At 31.7% G+C, this 26,105-nt stretch overlaps 3 protein-coding genes across 3 annotated transcripts; 2 read left to right on the top strand and 1 right to left on the bottom strand.

Annotated features, from left to right (window-relative positions):
* The first annotated feature begins 2,900 nt into the window (after positions 1 to 2,900).
* LOC105126442 (nuclear transcription factor Y subunit B-1-like) lies at positions 2,901 to 3,991 on the top strand. Its single transcript, XM_011027314.1, has one exon. It carries the CDS (start codon positions 3,099 to 3,101, stop codon positions 3,768 to 3,770), a length of 672 nt encoding a protein of 223 aa, XP_011025616.1. The 5' UTR covers positions 2,901 to 3,098; the 3' UTR covers positions 3,771 to 3,991.
* A 7,188-nt stretch (positions 3,992 to 11,179) lies between these two features.
* Positions 11,180 to 15,755, top strand: LOC105126440 (protein CPR-5-like). Its single transcript, XM_011027311.1, has 5 exons — positions 11,180 to 11,663; positions 13,128 to 13,184; positions 13,536 to 13,571; positions 13,694 to 14,419; positions 14,978 to 15,755. Exons 1-5 carry the CDS (start codon positions 11,325 to 11,327, stop codon positions 15,500 to 15,502), a joined length of 1,683 nt encoding a protein of 560 aa, XP_011025613.1. The 5' UTR covers positions 11,180 to 11,324; the 3' UTR covers positions 15,503 to 15,755.
* LOC105126441 (uncharacterized) lies at positions 15,745 to 21,613 on the bottom strand. The gene is made up of 14 exons (XM_011027313.1): positions 21,145 to 21,613; positions 20,715 to 20,753; positions 20,573 to 20,626; positions 20,395 to 20,458; positions 20,180 to 20,238; positions 19,316 to 19,440; positions 19,145 to 19,204; positions 18,188 to 18,246; positions 17,815 to 17,894; positions 17,557 to 17,595; positions 17,066 to 17,128; positions 16,933 to 16,980; positions 16,722 to 16,850; positions 15,745 to 16,201 (listed from the first exon to the last, which is right to left on the bottom strand). The coding sequence occupies exons 1-14, from the start codon at positions 21,313 to 21,315 to the stop codon at positions 16,154 to 16,156; spliced, it is 1,038 nt and encodes a 345-aa protein (XP_011025615.1). The 5' UTR covers positions 21,316 to 21,613; the 3' UTR covers positions 15,745 to 16,153.
* Between the last annotated feature and the right edge of the window lie 4,492 nt (positions 21,614 to 26,105).

Genomic DNA, 26,105 nt, shown 5'->3' with positions numbered 1-26,105 from the left:
TAATGGCTAATATTATTAAGAGCTTTCATCTACGAATATGTATCTGCATGAAGAAAGGATTGGGGGTAGTTTGCTAGCTTCTATGGATGTCCAATCCATAGGTAGGATTTATTCTACCATTTATTCATTAGGTATAATTGGGTGGCTCAAATAACATGCATTTCATGTTTATCAAGTAAATGTGAGAGGATGTTGCTAGCTTTATCTAGCTTACTTGGTAATCAAAGTCACTGAAAATTGTATGTGTGCGCGTATATTAATGATAAACTGTATATTTGAGCTAGTTTACACGTTAATTAAAAAAAAATTGTTTTTTAGACGATTTTAAACACGCAACTTTTATATCAACTTGAAATAAATTCTGTGTTTGAATTCAAGAAGTGAAGAAAACGTACGAAAATATTTCCTTAACAACAAGGCCAATTCCTCGAGATTCAATTTTGCTTGCATTTTAGGAGGAATGAAGACTACTCTAATAATTGGCTTGTCAGCAGTCAAATAAACTTTCGTGTAGGATTAACAACATGCTTTGACATTTAGGTCTTTAATGTATTAAATTTCACCATGCGTTCTTTCCCAGATTATTGTAGATTGTAACAGTTAATTTTAAAAAAAATTAATTTAATTTTAAAAATCTTTTTATATAATTTAATTTTTTTAATTTAAATTTACACTCAATTACATATTTTTGTCAGAGAAAGGGTTGGATTAAAAATCAAAGAATCAAAATAAAAATAACAAATAAAATAGATGATGGATTTGAATTTCATACAAAAACATTTATTTTATTCCTCCTATCTTTTTCAATTTATAAGTGATTGGTCCTTTTAGTTTTCAAAAATTTAATTTTAATATTAAAATTTATTTTTTTTATTTTTCAATCATTTTCTATAAAAAGAAAGAGTGAGGAGGGATCGCCGAGTTCTGATTTGAAAAAAGAAAATAATTATTTACACCTATTTCAGTCACTAAAATAGTTCAAATTGATATAAATGGGTTATACTTGAGGAGGAGAGTCTTATAAATGTTGTTTTAAACCTCGATATTACCTAAAATTATAGATTTAAGTTGAGGATGAGTATTTGATTTGATTTTGTGATTTGACTTATTTATTGTGTTGCTAAATTGGTTTCTACATGTTTGAAGACTGGTTCTTAGATTATTATTTTTTTGCTTTAAATGGGTTAAGAAATTGATTTATTAGATTAAAAACTCACAACCTTGATTTTCTAGCCACAACAATAAAGATCAAAATCTGAGTTGGAAGACAACGTTTCATGACAGGCAACATGTCATCATCCATTCCTTTAAATAAGAAAAAAAGATATGCAACCCTAAACTCCATAACTTGCAAGTCCAACAAGTTAAATCATATATCTAGCTTATTGTTACTTAATTTACTAAATTCTTAAATCCAAACATAATAAATTGGTTCACACCTTAAAACATCTAGGAATCTTTTTTCCTTAAATTCAAGTTTTCCTTCACCTTTGCTTTCCTCTCTCTATCTACACCAAAACTTCTCTTCCAAACCTTATAAACCCACTTTCTCTCTACAATCACTCTTTAACCTTCTTGATTTCTTAAAATCACTTCTTTCTCATGGCAGTTGTCAAGAATTTGGAGGAAAAATCAAGAGAAGAGAAAGGCATATTTATACCTTTTATTTTACTTATTTACAAATTGGTCCCTAAGTATTTAAATGTTCTTAAATTGGCCCCTTCATTCTTTTAACCAATTTTAATTGTTACATTAACTTTTTCATTGTTCAATTGACTCCTTAATAACCCTTTAAAATAATTTTCATTGACATTATATTTTTATTTATTATTTTATATATAATGTTTTTTACCAAGGTTTTACATTAATGCTTTTTATGTCCCTCACTTTAAGACAAATATAATTTCACTCTTTTTTTTATCAATGATATTTTTTTATTTAACTAAAACCTAAAATAATACAATTTCATATTTTATTGTCAATGATTTAACTTTGATATCTTAGGTTCACTCACCTGTCATGGTTTCTTTACTTTTAAAAAATATATTGTTTCACACAAAAAAAAATACTTTACTTTTTATTGTCATGTAATTAAATAAAAAAAATTTGAAATAAAAAATTATTTAATCTAGTGACATGCATAACTTTCATCGCATGTTTATTTGGTTGGCTTAAATCCATTTTATTTTTTAATCAAATTTTTTTTTACTAATTTTATTTTGTAAGATTAAGTTGATTTGAAATTGAATTTTCTAATTTATTTTTAAGAACTAAGTTTATAAATTAATGCAAGTTAATCCTGATACATCAAATATTTTTTTACCTCATTATTACATCAAAATATTTTTTAACTCATAGTTAAAATTAATATTTTTTTAGAAGACATATTAATATTATCAATACCTGAACATTTTCTTTTGTCCTCGAAAGAAATTCTATTACTGCCCGCAGTGAAAATCTAAAACAAGTCATTATATTACTGCCTTAGTGTTGAAACAGATGAAATTAATTACTGAGAAGTACAAGAAAAGGAAGATGTGAATGTGACATGATACTGGGTTCACCCTTTTCTTTTTTTTTGCTCTATAGCCATACTTTGTTCGCACGCATGCACTTTTCTCTAATGATTTGGGTTGATAACTAGAAGTGTTTGTTTGTGGTCCAAAACATTACTAGTTAAACTTAAGGTTCAGTAATTTTGACAAAAATTAAGGAAACCTGCAAGGGTTGCGTGTAATAAAAATAGAGTGGCAAAACTGGGTAATTTGCCCTTGTTCCCCATGAAACTCCTTGCACAAGAACCACTACCTGATAAACAGTTCTTACTTTTAATGAAGATTCCATGCTTTCACAAGCCATGCTTTGCAATGGTGCTGATTTCTCAAGTGCTTGTTTCTTTCCTTTTCTGTCCACATCAAGACCGCCTTTCCACTTTTTATGTTTTTGGCCTCTTTACCCTACCTCTCCTAGCATAAAAGCCCAGACCCCTCTTGTTAGATTCTACAACCAAAGCTTCAAGCGAAAAAAAAAACACCTGTTCCTTGTCTTCTCCAGCTTTAGCATCATCTTCTCTTCTCCTGTATATTTGGCTGCCTAAAATGACTGGAAAAAGGACCCGGATCAGCCCAATTGGAAGCCCCTTGTCTGAGAACATCTCGGAAAGCTCTTCCAAATTAGAGCAGGACCGATTACTCCCCATCGCCAACGTAAGCCGGATCATGAAGAAATCCCTCCCGGCAAATGCAAAAATATCCAAAGAAGCCAAGGAAACTGTCCAAGAGTGTGTCTCTGAGTTCATAAGCTTCATCACAGGCGAAGCGTCCGAGAAGTGTCAACGAGAGAAGAGGAAGACTATAAACGGTGATGATCTTTTGTGGGCTATGACCACACTAGGGTTTGAGAATTACGTTGGACCCTTGAAGGTTTATCTCAACAGGTATAGAGATACTGAGGGAGAGAAAAATTCTATGGCTAGACAAGAGGACCAGTTATCTCCCACTAACCATGGTTCTCTTGGTACTCATGAAACTATCAAAGTCAATGGTTCTTCTTCTCTATCAACTGGGATGGATCTTCAGAGTTCTAACGCCGGACACTACTCACTCGGCACGGAAGTAACAGCCAGGAGCTATGGACAAAACACAAGGTTCTTTGGTTTTCAAGAGAGTTCGATGGTTGGTGATTTCAACATGAATACGATACGCGATCATGGAGACAGGAATGGCAATATAGCTATGGCTGGTCAGCTTCATCACGGGGTTGGCTGGTAGAGAGATGTTTATATTTATATAAATACACACACACACACACACAATTATGTAAGCTTATTTATTTCTTTGTTAAGTTAATTAACTATCTACATCTACATGTCCACATAAATAAAGTTATTGCAGATTCTCTTGTGCTCTTAAAAGTATGAAGATCGTAGAGCTTCGAAGAATCTCAATGAAATCTTATGTCTGTTCATTCAATACATAATTCAATTACTACACTCTGTTTGTTTAGGACTGTATTATACTTGTGGTAACACCTTTTTTTTTTTCCTTTACAATCTATCAATATCATATATTGATATGTAAAAGATGTTAGCCATATGCATGACGGCCTCTAAAAAATCATCAAATATATCCAGTTTTATATGCAGATCATAAGGAATAAAAGAGTTGATCTGAAGAACATAACCTCTTAGTATAGTACAGCAGTCTATTTCTAAACTCAAGCAATCACGCAAGCTAGAAACAGGTCGTAGGGACTGTGAAATCCGCACTACTTTCGTTTCTATAGCTTGTGAGATTAAAACTGCAGTAGTTTATCTTCTCAACACTCCAAACATGAAACACCAGCCCATGAGTGAAGCTGAAGACCAGGATATAATGATTTTGCAGAGTCAAGTGAACCACAGCAAGTGGTAGTGAGTTTAAAGGAGAGTGATAAAGTTAACGAGGTTAGTAACAATTCCAAATACAGCTGAGCTAGTAAGTCAACCTCAAAGAGACAGCGATTGTGCAGGTGGGAATTGAGCCTCTAACCCCAAATGCTCAAGTCCAACGATATTTCATCAGGGATGACTACTAGCATCATCCTTAATTCCAAAATAAATCCAAAGAAGAGTTGAAGATCCAAGCTGAATTGGAAACGGGATTCTGGAAATGCCTAACCAAGAATCGATCAGGTTAAAGTCAAAATCCTGTTATTGATTGCTGGCGTTCTCATGACTAGTCTCAAAAACAGGTTCACTAGGTGCTTGCAAAACTGCTTTACTGTTTTAATTCTTTTTGCTACCATTAGTGTCGCGGACTGGAGCTGTTTAACTTGAGAGCTAACAAGGGAAACGCACAATTGATGGTTGCTGTGAATTAATGTTAGAGATAAATTTGACTACCACAGAAAGTGGTGGACTGTATTGCTACCTTGAAAAAAGGGCCAAATTCCCCACAGGGAGATTCCAGCTCGACGTAAACCCCAAACTAAGATCAATCAAGAATCTTCTCAAAATAAATTCATCTGGTATCAGTTCATTTCATCAGTTCATCATTTTCAAATATTCCGATGGTGCACGATATTTTATCTAGAAAAAAAAAATTCACCTTCACGAAGTTTGCGCTCACCCCATACTATTCGGGCCAGGCCTGCAGGTGGAGACTGCGTCGTCATTTTTCTCCTGATTCCACCTCGAAAGTACTCGGCCCAGCATTATTCTCACCTACTGGCAGCGGCGCGTACCTTTTCTCCCACTTTCTCACCACAAGTACTGTCCAATAACATCGAATATTTTTCAGTTCCAATGACTCAAAACTCAACACAGAGCCACACGCAAACTTTTTATACTTTCAACAAGAGATTCTCTTTTTTTGACCTTTGGCTATTAATCTAGCCAACAAGTTACTAATATTCATCTACCTTTAAATTAATAACGGTGCAAGACACATAATTAACAGTCTTCATCAACATTTCCACCTATCACTATTATACAGTTCTTTACTTTTCACGATGAGCTACCATAAACCAGATTTATAAATACATTGAATCATTATGTAAAGGGATAAATTTTTTATATTAAACATTTTCAAATTTAATATATACTTTCTTTAAATTTTCTCATGTATTTAATGGCTTAAATATTAAAAAAAAATTATTTTATAAAAAACTTGTTTTGTTTTAAAATTCATGAAGCCTGAACACCAAACTGATATTCAAACTCACACTTCATGACCCATGATTATAGCCTCGAGAAAACTTAATTTTTGTATGAAGTTTTTTATAACTTTAATAATAGTATTGCCTATAAAAATTAAATAAAAAGTCAATTTATTCTCTTTTATTACTCATTACAACTTTTTCATGGCTAAGAAAACTCTAGGATAAAGAAAAGTAATTAATCTTCTTACCATCAGAACTCTGACTCCCTCCCTCATATCTCCAACAATTTTTTTATTAGGTGGAGATATTTAATGATATTATTATAACTATGAAACTATAATTTTGCACTCTTCATCCTAAATAATAATAAACTCTCATGCATTCACTACTAATTATATAAAGACAACTAATGAGATGGGATAGAATAAAATGCAAACAAGTAATACTCATACTCCTACTCTTAAAATGAGTTGCATCCATAGCTTTTATATGGGATGCTCCAAATAAGAATTTAGTCACCATCGATCTTTATTTGAATCTCACTCATTTACCCCTCATAAAAAAAATAAAAAAAACTTATGCATGAAATAAAATTCATGACTTTACAAGTTCCTAAACATAGTCATCATCAAGTAGGAGATTCTCCACTTTTTTAAAAAGTATTGCATACTCAACTCTTTAAATTATCTTTTTAAAAGCCAGTGATGTAGGTAAAAGTTATAAAGATAGCAACAACATAAAAAAATATAAGATTTGATGAACAAAAAGGATTGCAAATATGAACCATAAATTCATAGTTTTATTCTCTAAAATATAATTATAGTAGTATTTGTCTTATTATAGGTTTATAAAACCTTTAAATGAGCCATAAAATGCTACATTTACTAGAAAATAAATAAGAATATGAAAGCATAAAAAAAATTAACACCAAATCTAAATTAAAATAATAAATATGAAAAACTTAGAAAATTAACAAAATTAACTCAAACAACAACTTTTGAGCTTAATTTTGGGAGAACTAATGGTCCAATAAGAGATAAAGTCATTTTAAAAAGAAAAATTATCTATAAAATCACCTGGAAAATTTGAGCTCAGTCTAATGGTATCTTTTATTATTGTCATTTCAAGTCGTTATCCTAACTTGTCACGACCAAACCTTCATTGGGGTCTAAACCTATCTCATTGATCCATAAAAACAACTATTATGCCATTCACATTGTTGGCTATAGTAAATCTCCATCCAATTATGATAGTTCCCCACTCAAATGCTTAGAACCTTTAGTTTCCATAAGTTTGGCAACATCATCCATCTTAAACAACAATAAGGGACTTACAGATCCTTGATATTATATATATATATATATATATATATAAAAAAGCATTGCAGAGCTTGTCACATAAGACAACAATGTTTCATGCAAAGTTCTTTCATGATTTAAAGCTTAACTATATTCTTTATTTTTATAATTTTAGCTTTAAAGTCATCTCTCACATCAGCACAAACATTTCAACCAAAAGGAGTACCACTAATTTTTTTTTCAATTGCATAGCAAAGAAATGAGAGCACCTAAGTCTATTTCCAAAGTTTCAACTATAAAATGTTCAAAAAGGAAAGGCTCCTAGGACCTATCACCATAGAAGATCTAATAAATAAAGTATACAATTATTCACTGTGAAATAAGTTATACACTCTCCTTGAAATAATGCTCCTTTTAAATGCTTTAGTTGAAGATCGGTAATTTTGGAAAGATTCTCTTTGTGAGTGGAAATGAGAGTAACCTTATTTAGTTATATTTACTTCTTCCACCCTAATATTATCTTTCATGGCTTTAATTCCTCGAGCTCCTAACTATCATTCTAGCCATCATATGAACTAAGGTGTTAGTTATTATTAGAGAGAAAGAATTTTTGCAATATTTTTCTCCCATGAAAAGTGATGTGAACACAAGGATACTTAATAAGTTGTGTCTCATTATGACCATAGTCATGACATTGAGTAACGTCGCACCTTAAAAAAAAAAGGGATAAAAACAATAATCACTAAAAGTTACCTTCACTAGTTCATGCAAAAAATGAGCAGACATGAAGTCTACATGCTTGATAATATACCTCAGATCATATAATCTTCAAATTATCTCGTAGGAATTTCTCTTTCATTTTGAACTTTTTAATAAAAGAAATAATTGTTCTCTAAATTTTAAATTTTACAATAAAAATCTCCACCACAAGATTTTCATGTCTTCATGAAAAACTTCGTGATAAGATCTTCATATCTCTAAATGTGTTTTCAATGAATCTCTATATCCAAAAGAACCAAGTATCCTTCTCTAGTTCTCCAAGATCGCTTATCTTCCAAAGAATCAAAGATCCTTTCGTAGGTCTCCATAATCACTTGTCTCCAAAATGATTAAAGATCTTTCTCCCATAACATTGAAAAATATTTACACAAAGATAAGTCTTATGGACATATTTTGAAAGAAACAAAAATGAAAACATCTAAACACCTAACAACGTTAACATTCTCATAGCCACAAAATGTAACATTTATATTTTAAATATTTTATTCCCTAACTTTAACTAGTTAAGCCTTTCAAACGCATATATTTAAAAAACTTAAGAGGCAATTGATGGTGCACGATATTTAAAAAAAATCAATTTCATGTCATTTTGGGGAAAGCCCAAACAACATAATCATTCATCAGCCCCGTGTCGATTAGGCCAAGCCCGCATAACATGGTTTTAACATTGTCTTGCTCCTTTTTTTTTATTTGATCTCAAAAGTACTTAGCTCAACACCATGTAAAATTCTCAACTATTGACGCACACCTTTTGTCCTATTTTTTCACCACAAAATTGTTTGATATGCACACACCAAACATTTTTTTCAAGTTTTAATGACTCAAAATGTGGCATCGCACATCACCCATACATATAAACTTTTTTTTTTTTTACAAGTTCTTTGCAAACACAAACTTTGATGCAGGTTGGCACCTTATTTTTCAACCTATGGTTATTTCTATCCAACGAGTCATTGATATTAATCAACCTTTCCACCAATGGCAGTGCAAGGAACTACAATTAATGAAAGGCACCAATGGTTTTGTTAATCAATTGTTATGCAATTTTTCATATTTTGAGGTGAGTTGGTGTGACCAAATTGTATAAAGATCTTGGATCACTAGGTAAATAAGAAAAAAATTTCTTGTATTGAATATTTTCAAATTCACTAAACATTTTAGCAAAAAAAAGTTAATCACTCCCAGGAAATTCACATTCCAATTCAAATAGAAAAGCAAAGGCTAATCTTAGCTAACTGAATTTCATTCCTTTTGACAGTCTCAAATGAGTAATCTCTATATCCAATAATGCATTCATCAATAGAGAAAAAAAAGGATTCAGCCTATAATTGTGGCAATAATTCAATCTAGATAAAATACAAGCAAGCATTATTGAAAATCTATAACAAACAAAAAAAAAGCAAAACAAACTCACAAAAAAAATACAAAAGCAATAAACATAACCAAAAAACTTTATTTTTTATATATGACCTTTCCCATTGGACATGCTAATAGCAATTTGTTGACTGAGCTTAAACAGCTGGTTTTCCACAATCACATGATGAATATCTTCCTCAAATACCTCAAAGAAACACTTCATATATATCTTCTTCTTTTTTAATAACCAGAAAATAAAGAGAAATGAAAATAATTTTACTATTGATTCATGTTAATTAGCGCTAAAAAATTGAAACCTTATATCTATATATATATATATAGAGAGAGAGAGAGAGAGAGAGAGATAAAATTCAAAACTTTACTTAAGAAAAGCAAAGGTGTTTTTGTCTTTTATGTAATTTTGTGGTTGAGATTTTTTAAAAAAATTAAAAAAAATCAATTTTCATCGAGCAAGTAAAAGTGAGTTATAGTTAAAAATGTGTTAAAAGTTAACATTAACTATAAAATTATCAAACAATGACATTAGTTTATTTATTCATTTGCATCTTAAAACTTACATTATAAAAAATAAAAAATAACACACGCACACACCCAAATATATATATATATATATATATATATATATATATATATATTTCTTTTATTCATCCACTAAATTTATCACAATGTCATCACATATATAATCTATACATGAAGGTCTATGTGATGATTGTGTTTGATAATTTAGGATGTCATTGAGTAATATATCTTGCAGAACAAAGCTAGAATGTTGATCAAATTCATTAAACATCATATCTTTCTGAGACTTCTTTCTAATATAATTATGCAACGTCATTGATGCAATAACAAAATCTATTACGGGTGTGGTTACAAGATAGTAGATCTACCATGAAGTATTTTAATGTAGGAACATGGTTAGATCGGCTGAGAGTGTTGTTATGTTTTTAGAAAAATGGTGGAAGATTTGGGTAGGAACTTGAGAGAATAAAATGAGGAGAGAAATGCACAAAGAAAAAGAAAGTTAGCTTGAGAGGATAAAGATAATTTTAAGAGTGTAAAAATCAATGGTCTGTAGAATAAATAATTTTATTTGTGAACAGGGTTTATAGCTTTTGAATTCATGTTTATCAATTAATTTCAAAATTATACTCTATTTTTATTTTTTTTAATAGCATGCCATGTGACATGAGTAATAATTAAATAAAAAGTAGTGAGTTAAAAAGTCAAAAGGATATTTATATTATAGTATAGTTTGCCATATTTGGTGGAATGTGATGATATAATATACTTTTATTTGGCATCTAACCTAGCTATGCTTGGGCTGCCATGAACCAGCTTGCTATGATTGTTTAACAAACCACACGATCTTACAACTATCCGACTTTTTTATCCATTTTCTTGGATCTGAAAGGCCTTTGATGCAAAGAATTTTGGTGATTTTTCTGATTGAGTTGTTGTGATTAAGAATTTTTATACAGTTTTTATCCTTCCCTGGTGTTTAACATTTGCTTGGTAATTTGGAATTTATTGATAGGAAGAAGGCACATAAACCACTTCATAGCGTTGACTAAATAAGAAATTGATTATTTTATGAGCAGCAACTTAAATGGGAAATTAGAATACATAAACACAATTAGAAAGAAATTATAATTATATGGTAAAATTGATCTTATCCTGTCAATCCATGTGGCATGCTATTTAAAAAAATTGATTTTCTCTTGTATTAAATTTCTTTTTTAAGGAGAGAATCGATTTTATATATTTACTGTTAAGACTAGAACAAAAACGTTCTGCAAAGGTGACATGCCACCTATGAAGCTATCTGATAACATGTTTAAAATTATGTTTTTAAAAAATTTTAATTTATTTTTATTTACAATTAATTTTTTTTGTTTTTTTATCATTTTAATATGAGAATATTAAAAAATATTTTAAAAAATAATAATTAACATACTGTTAAGTACCCACTAAAAAAATAAATGCATTTAAATACATACACGAAAACTAGTCAGAACAAAAGTAAAAGTACAGGTACTAAACTTAATTATCACAAGTACTAAACAGTACAGAGAGACAGTCCAAACGATGAAAAAACATCCTTGGACGTTAAGAAAAAGCCCCAACAGACGCTCTGTTGTTTCCGATTGTCATAGCTTCACTGTCTCTCCCTCTGGTAATAATTTTGAGATTTTTAAAAGAAGTGGTCGTTGAGGCCTCCTCTTCTCTTCCATGGACACCGATCCATCTCCTTCTCTGACGATCCAAGAACCAACCCCCACTGATCATTCATATCCAGCGGTGGAGAATGGTTATAACCTTAAACCCACATACAGAAAGAAGAAGAAAAGAATCTTTAAAGACACAACCATAAAGCCTCCGCCGCCGCCTTCGTCATCTTCTTCTTCCTCTGTTACTGCCTCCATGAATAGAATTTCGAACGTGGCATACAAACGGCGAAGCCCCAAGGTGGTTTTTGCTCCGCTGAGGCACAGGGGCGGTGTAGGGGATGGTAATGTCGAGGCTAGTGCATTACATCTTGGGATGTCTTTTGCTGCTGTTGTTGCTCAGGTTTCTTCAATTTTCTGTTTTGCAAGCAATGAGATTGAAATTAGTGGTTTTGGTTCATAAAGTTTGGTTCTTTTTGGTGTCTGTTTAGTTTCTTAAGGTGATATGCTTGCGTTGAGAAATTTTAGGGTATCCCTTTTTTGTGGTTATATGTTATTCAAATTTGTATGCAATTGGTTCTTGCTTTTCTAGGTTAAATATGTTGATTTGTTGGAATTGAGATAGATGGTTTTGGAATGCTATGGAGATTGTTGGTAGATTTTCTTATGTTGTGGAGTGTTTAGCTCTGAATGCACTTTGAGTTTATGTATTGACTTAGATATGCAGCCACGGACCAGCATGGGTTACAAACTTTTGGAAGTTAGCCTTTGATTAACTATATTTGTCACGAAATTCAGTGATTGACTTGAATAATGTTCTGTAAGCTGGTATTACAATGATTAAGGGTTTGGTCTGTGAATAAAAAGGTTTCTAAGCAACTGTATCAAAAATGTATGGATTTAATGTACAATTGAAGGTCATTAAGATAAATGTAAATTTCTTAGAGAAATATATCTACCTTCTATCCATTGTTTTGGTGCTAGGGGAAAGCAGTAGGAGATAGAGACAGACCTTTCATGCTGTTATTAATGTGGATGTTCTATTGCTATTTGCGTACCGCATGGCTTGCAGTTAGTTACATGCTTTTACTTGTATGTGCGCATATTGTTAGTTGCATGTTTCTTATTTTGCTTACATAAATCTGTTCAAATCTATTAGTCTCTTATGGCTTACTTTGATTTGTGCATTGATATGTATCTAATTAGTGTATGCAAAGCAGTGTCCAGTATTTTATTCAACACTATGCTTGCAGTCTAATATCATTTGGTGGTTGAATTAATTTTGATATTAGGTTTACAGTTTACAGTTACTCATGCAATGAAAAGTTTCATCCTTGTGGGATGTATGTTTTTCGCATCAGTTGTATTCTTTTAATTTGTATTACTTGGTGAATCAAAAGGTGAACTGGACTCTGCCTTCTCTTAAATATACAGAATAGATTGGTGATTGGTTATGAAGTTAACCTTTAACATCTTCAGAGCTGTTTGTTTGAACCTGAGATCTTGACGTTTTGTATTGAGTCATGACTGCTATTTTTATCAATAGTCTTTTGTTTTTGTAAAATGAAAACATTAGAAAAAAATTAATTCCATTTGTCTTCCTTTTTAAGGTTTTGTTTTCACTTTCTAATTGTCATGTATACTATTAGCTTTTTCTCCCTTTGGTTTCATTCAGGAATGTTATGTGAGATTTCTGATCTTTCTAATGAAAATGACTTGTCTTATGAAAAATCTCATTAAAAACATGTCAATGGCTTTTTCACAGTCATGGTGCAAGGTCTAAAGCATCTTTATCATTTACCCCTTTTTCTAATGATTAGTATTTGTCAGTTGATATTGTTCAGTTGTTGCTTTTTTTTTATTGTAGGTTCTGGAGAGGAAAGATGCAGCAGGTGAAAGATTGTCTGTTGATCATCTTTCAATGGTAAATTTTTTGCCTCTTTCATGGATTTTATATTCACCTCTCAGAAATAGATCTTTGAAATCACTATTATGGGTTGACATCCCTTCTGCCGTACATTTTTTTTATTCTGCATATGGAAGAACATGTTAGTTTTGTCACTCAAATGGACTGTTTGTTAAACAGTTCATACTTAGATAACAATGCAATCAGATGCCCGTCTAGTAAATTTTTCACTGCAGCTCAGTAAAATCACATGAATTAGACAAATTTGCCTTTACATGCTTCTTCTTTGTTTTGAAGTCTGTTTGTTCTAATTCTATTGATGTTTGGAATGTTGGGAAAACCGAACTTCATGTGTCTACTTTCATGCAGATCTGCACTTCAGCTGTCAGAGAATCTTTAGCCAGTGTAAGCGAGACCTTAACTGCTCACTTATCCATTGTGTCTGGTTTTACAAGTCAAGTTCCTTCATGTACCTATCAACATCAGGCAGGCCACAAAATGCTGACCTTACACCCTATGTGCAACAGGTCTTTGGTGACAAATTTGATTTCTTTGCAAGAAATTTTCAGAATTCATTTGGGAGCACATTGAGTACTCTTAGATTGATTGATGAATCCTCTATCAACAAGAGACCACCTGTCTTAATCCACCAGAACCTAGATATTTCTGCTTCAGACAGTACTCCCAATGAAAGTGTTGGCTGTGCCAGTAGCACAGGTATCAAAGATTGTGACTCAGAAACAGACTTGCCCACTACTTTGACTGGGGATCAAACACATATACTTGAAAAGGTAGAAGAGAACATATTCATGGGTTGCTTGGGGCAAGAACTTGCCCTTCACAGACAAACCAACCAACTAGCCTGTGCTCCTAGCTCATACCCTGTAATTAACATGTTTAGCACTATTGAGAGATCTGTTGTCGAGCAAGCCCGTTCTAATGACCTGAAGGAAATAGAGATTGGTCTTGCAATGAAGAAATTGAAGTTGGAAGAGGACTTGTTGAAACTCACCTCAGAATCAAATTATCTGGGGAGATCAAAATTAGTAATGGGCATGTCAAAGGCATCCTTTGAAGTTGACAAGTTCAAGACTCAATTAGAAGACACAAGGCATGCTGAGCTGCATAGAAAGTGCACGGACTGTCTTGTTGCTGGTTTGATCATCATGTCTGCCTCGCTATCATACAGTGCCTATGTTTATTCATACAGAAGGATCAAAGAAGCTACTGAATCCTGCTCTCTTTTGCACAAGGCAAGGACCATGTCTTGTTGCTAATGTCATTTGATTTAGTTTCTTGAGATGTCTGTAACCATCATCTTTGTTGGTATGGTGGTCTGGTTCTACATGCTCTTTTTCCAGTACTAGGTACTAGCGAAGGTGCTTCCCCAAGCAACAACAGAGAGGCTATTAAAAGAGAAGTTTTAAATAAAACTATAAAATCAGGAGCATATTAGCTCGGGATTTGAGGTAGATGGTAAAGGTAAGGACTTGGGAGTTGCTTGGGCAGGCTTTATAGTCAAATCATTACATAATGTTTGAAACTTGATGAGCAGAATAGAAATTGTGACCAAATTCCCTTTTTCTAACTTAAACATGATTTAGCAATCTCGATCTAAAACAGTGCCCTAACCACGAGCAGAATGCAAGATTGTTTTTATCTCTGTCTTGTGTTTTGAACAATTTCTATTCCATTCCTTTAGTAGCAGATGAGATGATTTTTTGTTTTCTTTGCTATATATTCTTCTGCCCTAGTTACAGTCATTCCGGATGTCTGGGAAATATTTTTACGTTTCTGGTTATCTGTTTCAGGAGTCCAAATTCGGGTGGTCCGTCAAGCCTTTTTCATCCTTTACTTCCTGGCTACAGGTACTCGTGTGTCAAGTTCAAGTTGTGAGCCAAATGGCATTTGGCATCCTAATTATCCTTGCAGTTGCTGTTTTGCTTGTTCAACGTTCCTCATCCCAACACCGGACAATGCCAATAACTTTCATTCTGCTACTGTTGGGAGCTGTCTGTGGTTTTACTGGCAAACTTTGTGTCGATACACTGGGAGGGAGTGGATCACTCTGGCTTCTGTATTGGGAAGCTTTATGCTTGCTGCAGTTCTTCTCAAATGTATGCCCATCAACATTGTTCTGTCTGCTTCACGGGCCAGTCACCGTCATGGCCATCGCCCGAGGGACAAAACCTAGCACAATATGTCCATATTGGCTCCGGAGATCACTTTTCTATGCTACTTCCCTCCTGCTTCTACCATTGTGCTGTGGTCTCTTGCCATTTGCTGGCCCTGGTGAATGGGCAGATCATTTTTTCTCTGGTAAAACGGATGATTGAACCGAGAGTTAGAAGCCAAGGAAAGCTCCCATACATGTTCGCAACTGATCAAGCTTCAGTCTTTCTGTATGTAATTTACCTTTACTGTATGCCAAGCTGCCCAAGAGTTATGTTCGTGCTGAAAATAAATAAGGTGGGCTGCTTTGTACACTGACATGTTACTTTATCCACCAATGTACCTCAAACAACCTGGAAAATTTAGAACTGATTACGAAAATAAGAGCTACAAGGGCATCCAGTCATTTATTATAAATTCGGTCATTTATTGTAATGTTGAGATACTATAACTCGTTGTTTTGGGACTAAAACTTCTAGTCATAAAAACTAATGTGGATGAAATGGACGGGAAACCAAAGAGAAATCCGAGCAACAGGTGGATTGCACTGCCGGCCGATACCTAGAAAATGTGAATAACCTCAACAATGTATCTTACAAATGCCTGCTAAAGTAAAAATGTGCGCCTGACTGACTCTCAAAAAGTTTTGAAACTGCAAAGTTTGCATCTCCTAGACACCTAGAATGATAAAGTGAAACTGCGGCACTAGAGGCATAGCTCCTCCCAGCTTCATGGTAAGCAAAACCTTTAAATTTGATTCTTTGCAGCCAAAACAGGCTTCAAGCAACTGCCATCCCTGTCCTAGATGTATCCACTCACAGAACCTCATGAGCCTTCCCATAATACCTGTTTATAAATGATGCCTGCAAGGGGAAATCAGCAAACATCACAAGGAATTCAGTAAATTCACTTCATGGAAAAAGGAAAGTGCAAGGTCTGAATGTTCTACTGATACTTCATGGTCTACCCTCTTTGACCAAGGAAAATCTACTAATACTTGGAAATCGAGTGAATTAAGGAAACAAATCTAGATGTTCCCTTGAGAAAGTAATCATAAGGGTTGCAAACTGTCTGCATCACAATCAGATTTTTTTCCTTTTCTCTCAGTAATTCAAAGCATAATACCGAGTCAAAGGCAGGGCATCATATATGCTGTACACTGGAAGTACATAAAGGAAGTCAAAACTGCCAAGCTCTCTACAGGTGACATTTCAATGATAAAAAGTCAGAGGTTGAATATTCAACAGGCTGTCCCATGGTAAAATGTCTACTGCAATTAGATTTCCTATTCTTAAGAAAAATTAATAGAAACTATAAACAAACTCTATTAATCAAAAGCTGCTTTCACAGAATGATGTCCTTGTGGATATTGTAACACTCTACCTTCACTTTTGATATGTCAGGTGTATCAGGCGTTTGCACAGGATAGAACTTGTAGAACCTCAGATTTTCAATCGCTTTTCTAGTTTCCTCACTCATTTCTTCCAGGGCCTTTCTCCTGGCTTCCCTGGCCTGCACCAAAGGAAACTTGTTACAAAGCAGCTCAAAGACCTCCCACTTGCACTTGCAAACCAAACAGAACCAAACAAGTTACCTCTCTATTAGCTTTCTTTGCTTCTCGAACTTTCTCCTTGACAAATTCCTAAGAAAACAAGGATACAGGGTTCAATTATTAACAAAAATAGGATGAAACAATGAAATATTTGAATATATTTCATAAAATTCACCTTAAAGGCATCCTTTTGATCTTCAGATAATTCCTCCTCCTGGATCAGCTTATCAACGAACTCCTGCAGGTTAATAGATAGATCTTAATACAAACTAGTTGTTCTTTATTTACATGGGTAGGGAGGTGGTTCATGGAAGAATTTTGTCAGAGTTGAGAAATTCTCGGACAAATGTATTCCCCAATAACTCCTGGCAGCAAATATCAAGGCAAAGTTTGTACTTGTCAGGTGAGGAGTTTGGGAATATGTTACTAGCCATACACCATTTCCACATAATTCCTTCAAACATGCAGGAGACAATCCAATTCTACAAACTGAAATGGTAGATTTAGAAGATGACTACCATAGCCATACGTTCAAACCAATTCTTCCACAAGGCCAAATGTCATAGTGGTTATCAAGCATTCAAAAGAATGAAGGAATGAATAAAGCAACTTCATGAAAAACCATGTAAGTCAAACCAAGACAAGTATCAGAAATATAAATCATACCTGAAGTTCATCTAATTCCCAATCAAATTCACAGAAAATCTGCAATTACCAATGCTAAAAGGTCAATTTGCAGAATCGTATATCAGTGCTACACTTATCTCAGTGCTACACTTATCATAGCAACTAAACTAAGCACGACAGTTTGCTTAACTGACAATATAAACTATAATTTCTAAATGAATCTCAACTCAAGCTATCCGTCAACATCCAAAGTTTTCATTTCCATCAATTCATTTCTTTTACATGCTATTCACTTACTGGCTTTGGTTCTGATGGGAAAATTATTTGAACCTCAGTGCTCTGCTCAAGCTCATCTTCTTGAAGAGGGTTGTAGAAATCTGTCAAAAAAGGAAGCATTTCAGAGGAATAGAACAGTCCCCCATACCTTGGCAATAAGAGATGACAGAACGCTAAAAGCTGATACAGGAGCTGTACTATCCTATGCTCTGATTAGTCAAACAAGCAACCAAACATGGTTCTGTAAAATTTCCGTGTTGTGGTCCACAAACTTTTGGTGCTCATGAGAACTTAAAGGGCACTTTTTTCCATTCTTTTCACAAACTATTTTAGTACAATGAAGTTCATGTGAAATACAGCGATCTAAACATCATAAAATTTCATCAAAACTCACAAGGTAAGCAGTACTCATATTTCTTGATCCGATCAATCTTCAAATGTTTCAAAGCAGCCCTGCAAGCAATCCATATGCATAAGCAACAGGAATAGGAATAGGCACATGCAAAGATACACACACATCATAGTATCTGAAAATTTCAATGAAACACTACACACCTCAATAGTGCTCATAAAAATCATATGCTTGTGTGTATTCAACATCAGATGATTAACGAATCAGAGAAAAAAAGAGATTTACTAAAGTGAAAATGTTAAAAATAGAATCTGCTGAAGGAAGATCTAATAGTTAGTTTTCTAACAGATCTATGAGCATAACAGTGTTGAACCTTCCTCTTGCTCCTATTTTGTTCAAATTCAATCCCTGATGTGTCATTATTTTGTTCGATACATATTAAACAGAATGCCATCCAATTGCCATATTAGAAGGTGCATATAACCAAGGAAAAATGAGAAATTAGAAACCGGAATATAGCTAAAGGTTAAGTTATTTCTGTTAAATGAATAATATGATAATAGTTCTCGAAAACAGAAACAGAGAACTGGATTATCCAACAGAAAAAAAGTGCCAAATCAGTTCTCCACAAATGCCCATAAGAAATTTGAATACAATGTAGGATTGTAGTATATATTTAGTGAAAATGGGAAGCAATAAAGAAATTGAAGAGCAGTCTGCCCTGGTAACTAAGAATCTGCATACAAAAACCAATGGATAACTAAGAATCTACATGCAAAAACCAACTTCCTATCAGAACAGTGCTCCATACATATAGCTCAAGGAACTTTAAAATGCAGATAAAAATATAAGTAAATAAATAGTGAGGAAGATTGAGAGGGGGGGTTAAGTAATAACCATAGGGAAAGAAACAACCTCATACAAAATACTAGAAATTATATGATATCTATAAATATAAATAAATAAATAGGCAGGAAGATTGAGAGGGGGGAGAGATACCTTCTCTGAGTGCAACTCAAAATAAAAATCTGATGTCTCAATCTATCAACTCGGCTTTCTCTGGAGAAGGATTTAAGTTACAAAGAGACATTGAACAAAAAATGCAACTTAAGAGATTATTTGAGAAGAGAGAAACTGCATGAAATCAATTAGAAATCTAATTTGGAATACCTGTCTTCCAAAGGTATGTAAGGAACCCAGTCCATTTTCATTTGCTTCATGGGAATTATTTCTTCAACCTCCCTCTGAACTGACTTAATTCCAATCTTATCAGAAGGAGGGAAAGGAGATACAACCTGTAAAATAAAATGTTTAACAAAGAGAAATACAGCAGCAAGAAATGACATACTTCCATTAATTCAGAGGATTTTTTTTCAGGAAAAAATAAAAAGACTAGAGGCGCTTGTCTTCACAACAACACCAATCAGCAACTGTAATTCTGAAATTAGAACAGATGAAGAAACATGTGATGAGGCAACTCTTAGGAAGAAAAAAAGTGGTGTTGGAAAAGTAACAATACAAGACACAAATTCTCAAGCTCTTCGTCTCAAGCCTCGAGAACCACACAAAGTGGATGTCTTCATAATAAAACATAGGCCTTTTTAAGTTCATTTTATATGAGGTTCGACTACGCGTAAAGGTGGGGACAATTGCAGAACCAGCATTCTCACTTCCCAACTTTGAAAAGAGAGTTCTATGATCCTGCTAATGCCATAAAGGAAATATGAGAAATATAGTGTATGGGTTCTATGACTTTTCACTCCCACAATATGCTTTAATGCAAGGAAGCACTTCTCAGACATCTATATCTAGTGTTTTTGAAACAAATTTCACAGATGAACACCTGTGAATGCCATAACCAGACGCAAAGTTAAACCTTATACAAAATGAAGTATGTTGCTTTTATCATGAATAAAAACCAAATTAAAAATATATGATGATAAGAAATTTGTAAAGTCCACTCCTTAACAAATTTCACAGATGAACACATGTACATTAGATTGCATGCAAAAGCAACTGTTTCAGTAAACTTACCGCCACCACTGCAGGTATGTAGATTAATATGTTTTCATCCTTGAAAGGGACCAGTTGAGCTGAAGAAACACAAGAAACAAAGTAAGATTCACGTGACAAATGAAAAGGACAGGACACGGGAAAACCAAGCAAAAACAATGCAATGTCCACCCATTTAGAGAAGCCTGTTTAGACTTTAGAAAAAATTTGGTGTTTCAAGTTAAAAAGAAACTCACGCTCTGTGCACCCAAAAAGGTAAACTGTCTTCCCATGTAGAACACCTCCTTCTTCAAATGCATTCTGACCAGTAAGAGTTGTAATTTCAGTTTACATACATACTAAGAATTATCTGCGGCGCTACTCTACCAAAAAAATAACAAAAAAGAAAGGCATAGGTTATTTGATGACATCCACCTCTAGATTAGAGAAATTCCAGTTAAATCCGTAAACCTTGTCCAATTGATCCCACTGTAAACCAAAAGGAAAGAAGAACCATAAGCAACATAATTAATTCAGCCAACAAAGCAAAGAACAGAATAAAAAATCAAAACCTAACCTCTGTACCGACGGGGAATATTTGCTTCCATAAATCTTCCTGCATAAGAAAACAATTTCACAACGCTTACTTTCGAGTTCCAACTTAAAAACAACACCGCACTCTCACAAATTCAACCAAAAAAATTGCAAAATAGCCTTGCTATAAAAACACCACACAGTTTAAGAATTTTAACCTAACTGAGCCAGAATTCGAAAAAAAAATGAACTAACAAACTGCATCTATTGACCTTAAACTTAACACTAAACTTTTCCAGTCTTTTAATTAATTAACAATGTAAATAACCTAAGAAAAAATCCGATTATATTATTTTTCAAAAAACCTGTTAAGAAACAGAAATTCAACAAGTTATCCATGAATTCTTCAACAAAAAATTAACTAATTAATTAATTGAAAAAAAATAATGCGTGTGAGTGAAAGATTAGAGCACCAAGTTGCGCTGGTCCTCGAAGTATTCAGGTTCGGATTCGGGTTTGGATGCCTTGACCCGCTTAGCTCTAGTAGGTGGCTTGGTCGATTCGGTGGTTTTGTGGTTGTCAGGAGCAGGAGCAGGAGCAGCTTCTTCTTTCTGGCTTCTCTTTCTCTTGGCTCCTTTCCTCATTACTGATGGTTTGATTTTCTAGAGAGAGAAAAATGAAGTTTTTTTAATTTAACGGATCGAAATCGATGGATCCGGTCCGGATTCAAATTTTAGAGAGAGAAAGAAACAGAGAGGGTATCCTGGTATGGTTTTTTCAAAAGCTTGGAATTGACGCGGGGAGACAGATAGGGTTTTCTTTCAATTTTGGGGTTCTAACAAATCACTATTTTAAAGGATGGCGTACGGACAACGCCGGGCAGATGCGGTGAAAAAATGGGAAAACAGGTGGCTAAATTTGAGTAGCATATCACCGGCTATATTACCCGCCCAGCTGCTAGGCACTTGTGAAATATATTTTTATTTAATTATATTATAATAATAATAGATATTCCAAGACAAGATAATGAGTGGAATTGTTGGGAAATTTTTTTGGGTCAAAATTGTCTTTTTTAATTCATTTGTTAGCATCAAAAAATATTCTAATAATATATTAAAAAGAAATAAATGTGTATTTTTATTAGAAATTTCATTTCTTTATTCAGCTTCTTTTTTAACAAAAACATGTCTTTTTTTAGGAGAAAACTTATTATGATAGTGAAAACAAGTTTTAATTAAAAATAAAAAAATAACTATGAATTGATCATTTTTACATGTTTATATAAGAAGATTAAATATAAGAAAAACATATTAAAAACTTAAAATAAAAAATGAATAGATATTTTATTATAATTCAATATTAATGAGCAGTATTCTTTAAAAAATGCATTTTAGGCTAATACATGATTATTCATAAATTAATTACTATTATTATTATAAAAAATAATGATATAATTGAATAGCTACTAAAATATTATTTTAATAAATTCATTTAAAAGAGAATTTTATTTCAAAATTTAAAAAGAAAAAAAATATGTTAAGGGATATTTAGCAAAAAGGTCAAGCATGTTAGTGCTTGAAGGGATTAGTATGCACCTCCATTCAATTTTCTTTTAAAAAACATTAACTAATATTAAAATTAATATTTTTTGTAGTTGAAATGTGAACTATCAAAAAAAAATTTCTTTTCAATGATTATCTTCTTTATTAACATCTAAAAATTAAAATATGAGAAAAATTAAATTTTAATACTGATATATAAATATCTTAAACTATAAAACCAAAAGTGAAAAAGTAAAAAAATATAGAGCTTAAATTGAACTTTTAAAGAAAAAATTAAGAAATGAACTAAACTTTTAAAGATTACATTATAAGAAAATAATACAGCCCACAATAGTCCACGTGGTATAATGAAATACCTATCACTTTTAATTTTCAGTATAATGTGTAATAATAATAATAATAATAAAGTTGTCATATCATAATAGACACGGTGATGTGACATTTAAAAATTATACGAGGAGAAAAATAAAATAATTAGAACCATCAAGTGGTAATTACATAAAAATTTTTAAAATTAACATTAGTTATGGAGATTTAATAACTGAGGTGGTTATGTTTAGAGGAAAGTAAATATCATTTTTATTATATTTTTTATATGAAAAGTTATTATGAATTGTGTTTTTCTAAATTAATCTAGGTTGTAGCATTTAAAGTTTATTTGTAATTTATTTTGAATGTTGATATTAATATTTAAAAATAGAAGATTCAGTAAAAAATGATATTAATTTCTAAAATAAAAAACTCGTCAAAATATAATTTTTAATGAAAAATTTAATATTAATCTCTAATAATAAAAGTTTTCTTTAATATTAGTCCTTAAAGAAAAAGTTTTCATTGAATTGAGGTAATTTAACATCAATATCTTTAAAGAATGAGAGTTTTCGATTATTTTAAAAATATTAATTTTAAATCCTAAAAAAAAATTCATTGAAATTGTTAAAAACAAGTGCTGGGACTTGGATCCGTATTTGATATGAAGATTTTGACATGGTCCTTTAAAAAATAAGACTAGACAATTATTTTATAAATTTTGATGTTAAATTCTAAAAAACAAATCTTGTTGAAATTATTAAAAACAAGTATTGAGCCCACATTAGATATGAGAAATTTAACATTGTTAATTATTTTAAAAAAAATTAATGTTAAATCCTAAAAATAAGACTTCATCAAAATTATTAAATATAATTAAAAAAATAAATAATTATATAGATGATTTCAGCCGAGTTATAAATAATAATATAACACAATTAAAATAAAAATTTATATATAATTTAACTTAAAAATTTCTTATAAAATAATTATATTCATTTCATTAACTAATAATCATCAAGTTTAAAACAAACAATTTATTAGCATGTAAACTAACACCAACATTATTGATTTCATTTCTTGTTATTTCTAAAATATTAATCAAGAGAATATTAATATTAATATTAATATTATTATCGATACTAATACTAATATCAATATTATCATTAGGTAATATTAGTAGCATCAGAAACAATACCAGAAACAATACCGTAGACAAGTAATTACTAATAATTTGAGTGATAAATCGTCGAAAGAATAATTGATTGACCTAATTATAAGCCCTAAACACCATTGTTCGTGTCGACTAAAACAAAAAAGCTACCATGAGTATGTTTTTATAACATTCATCAGTAAAGAACCATTCACAAAACCAACTTTACAAGATGAGCAAAACAAGCCTGTGTGTGTAAGCAGCAAAATAAAGTAAACAAATGTTGATAGTTTCATTTGACAACCCTTAAACTTGTGTTTTACCGAGTTTTTTTATCATAGGATCTATTGCTTGTATAGAAGTGTGATTATAATTATTTTTTAAAGTTTTTTATATTAAAATATTTTTTATTTTTAAAAATTAGCTCATCAAAATAATCAAAAATATATAAAAAATTAATTTTTAATAAAAAAATATTTTTTAAAAAAATACAAATACAACTACATTTCCATATGTTAGAGCAACTCCAACCCACGAGCTAAATAAAAAGGCAAATATACTTTAACTTTTATTCTTTTACTTTTTACATTCCAACGGAGCAGCTAAACAAATAGTCATTTTAGCTATTTATTTACTTGGCAACCATTTCTACATTTCACTATAGAAATGGCCAAAGTAATAACTGTTGGCCAACAGCTATTTTTATAGCCATTGGCCAACAACTCTTTTTTTTTCTTTAAATATAGAAGAAATTTTCTTTAAATGCATGAAGAAAAAATTTGTAGTTTTAAAATTTTGTATTGTGTCTCACCCTTCTCTCACATTTAGAAAAACAAGAATTAATTATTCTCCGATTAATTATTAACATCGGTTGTGTTAATTAGCTGAAATTAAAAAGTATGCTTGTTTAAAAGCTTTTTCTATTTTCTTTTTTATATCTCTTGATTTTTTAGACCTTTCGTTGTTAATTTAATATTTGCGATGATTTTTATTTCTTTATTATTTTATGTTTTTAATATGGGTTAAGGAAGACAATTTTTATTTATGTTGCTATCTTTGATAAAATTGAGAGGAATTAATAATGTTAGTTGATATTGATAAAAAGATAGAGTGACATATTTAAAATTTATTTTTGATTGTCTGTATTAATTTGAGGTCAATTATATTTTGTCTTGTTGAAAATGCAATTAAACCAGTATATCGATTCTCTTTTAGTTCCAAAAAATAGTCAAATTATTATGTTAGAACGAAGTAGAAGGCAATGTTTATTATTAATTCGCATGTATGAAAACTACAAAATTACTAGACATTGAATGTGAGCTTCTTTTACACTCTCTTATAAGGTTTTAACTTGAGTCTTTTTTTAATGTAGATGGATTCAAATTTTCCAAGTTATTTTACCAATTTTCTTATGAATGAGTCAGAAAATATTCTCTCTCAACCAAGTGATTCTAATCAATTAATTAATGACTTAACATGCTCGAATTTAAATGTCCATTCGGCAAAAAAAATCACAAAGAAGCAAAAATTTCTCACCAGAAGAGGATTGTTTGCTTGTCTCTGCATGGCTAAATATAAACAAGGATCCAATTATAGGAGTTGAATAACAAACAAAACAGTTCTAGACTCGCGTATATGTTTACTTTGCAAAGAATGGAGTAAACTTGAATAATCATTCACAAATAAGCATCTCAAGTAGATGGCAAGAAATAAATAGAGAAGTCAGTAAATTTATTGGATTTGTTACTCAAATTGAAAATCATCAGCAAAGTAGAATGACCGAATAATCAAGGGTAATGTTAATATTTATTTCTATGTTAAATTGTTTAACACATATTTTAACATTATTTTATTTATTTATTTATTTATCAAATTAATAATGCTCGGCAAATGTATGCTTCTTGCATTGACAAATGATTTCAACTAGAATATTGTTGGGTTATCTTAAGACAAGAACCCAAATGACAATTTAAGCATGCAAGTCAACAGATAAGGTCAAATAATAAACAAAAAGGTCATGTCAATGCAAATCCAGCTTCATCAACTCCATTTACCTTTGATTCTGTTAGTTTAGGAGAAGATAATGAACCATTAATTTATCAAGATAGACTAATCGGTCATAAGGTTGCAAAGAAACAACTTAAACGTAGACAAAAAAAAAAATAAAGTTGGGGATGTAATTTTAACGCATCTCTTACAACAATTTAGGGATACTCTAATTGAAATTAAGGATCAGAAGAAACAAGACAGGAAAATTATGTTAGAGCAACAAGCCATAATAATTGAACAAAGTCAAGAGAAACAAGAATTGGATAAGATTGAGAAAGAAGAACAAATTATAAAAATGGATATTTCTAATTTGGATCCAATTTCTGCAGCGTATTTTCAAAATAGAAAGTTAGAAATTATG

The sequence above is a fragment of the Populus euphratica genome, unplaced genomic scaffold, assembly GCF_000495115.2.
Source record: "Populus euphratica unplaced genomic scaffold, PopEup_1.0 scaffold78.1, whole genome shotgun sequence".
Taxonomy (NCBI): Eukaryota; Viridiplantae; Streptophyta; class Magnoliopsida; order Malpighiales; family Salicaceae; genus Populus; species Populus euphratica.
This window is presented reverse-complemented; position numbering and strand designations above follow the sequence as displayed.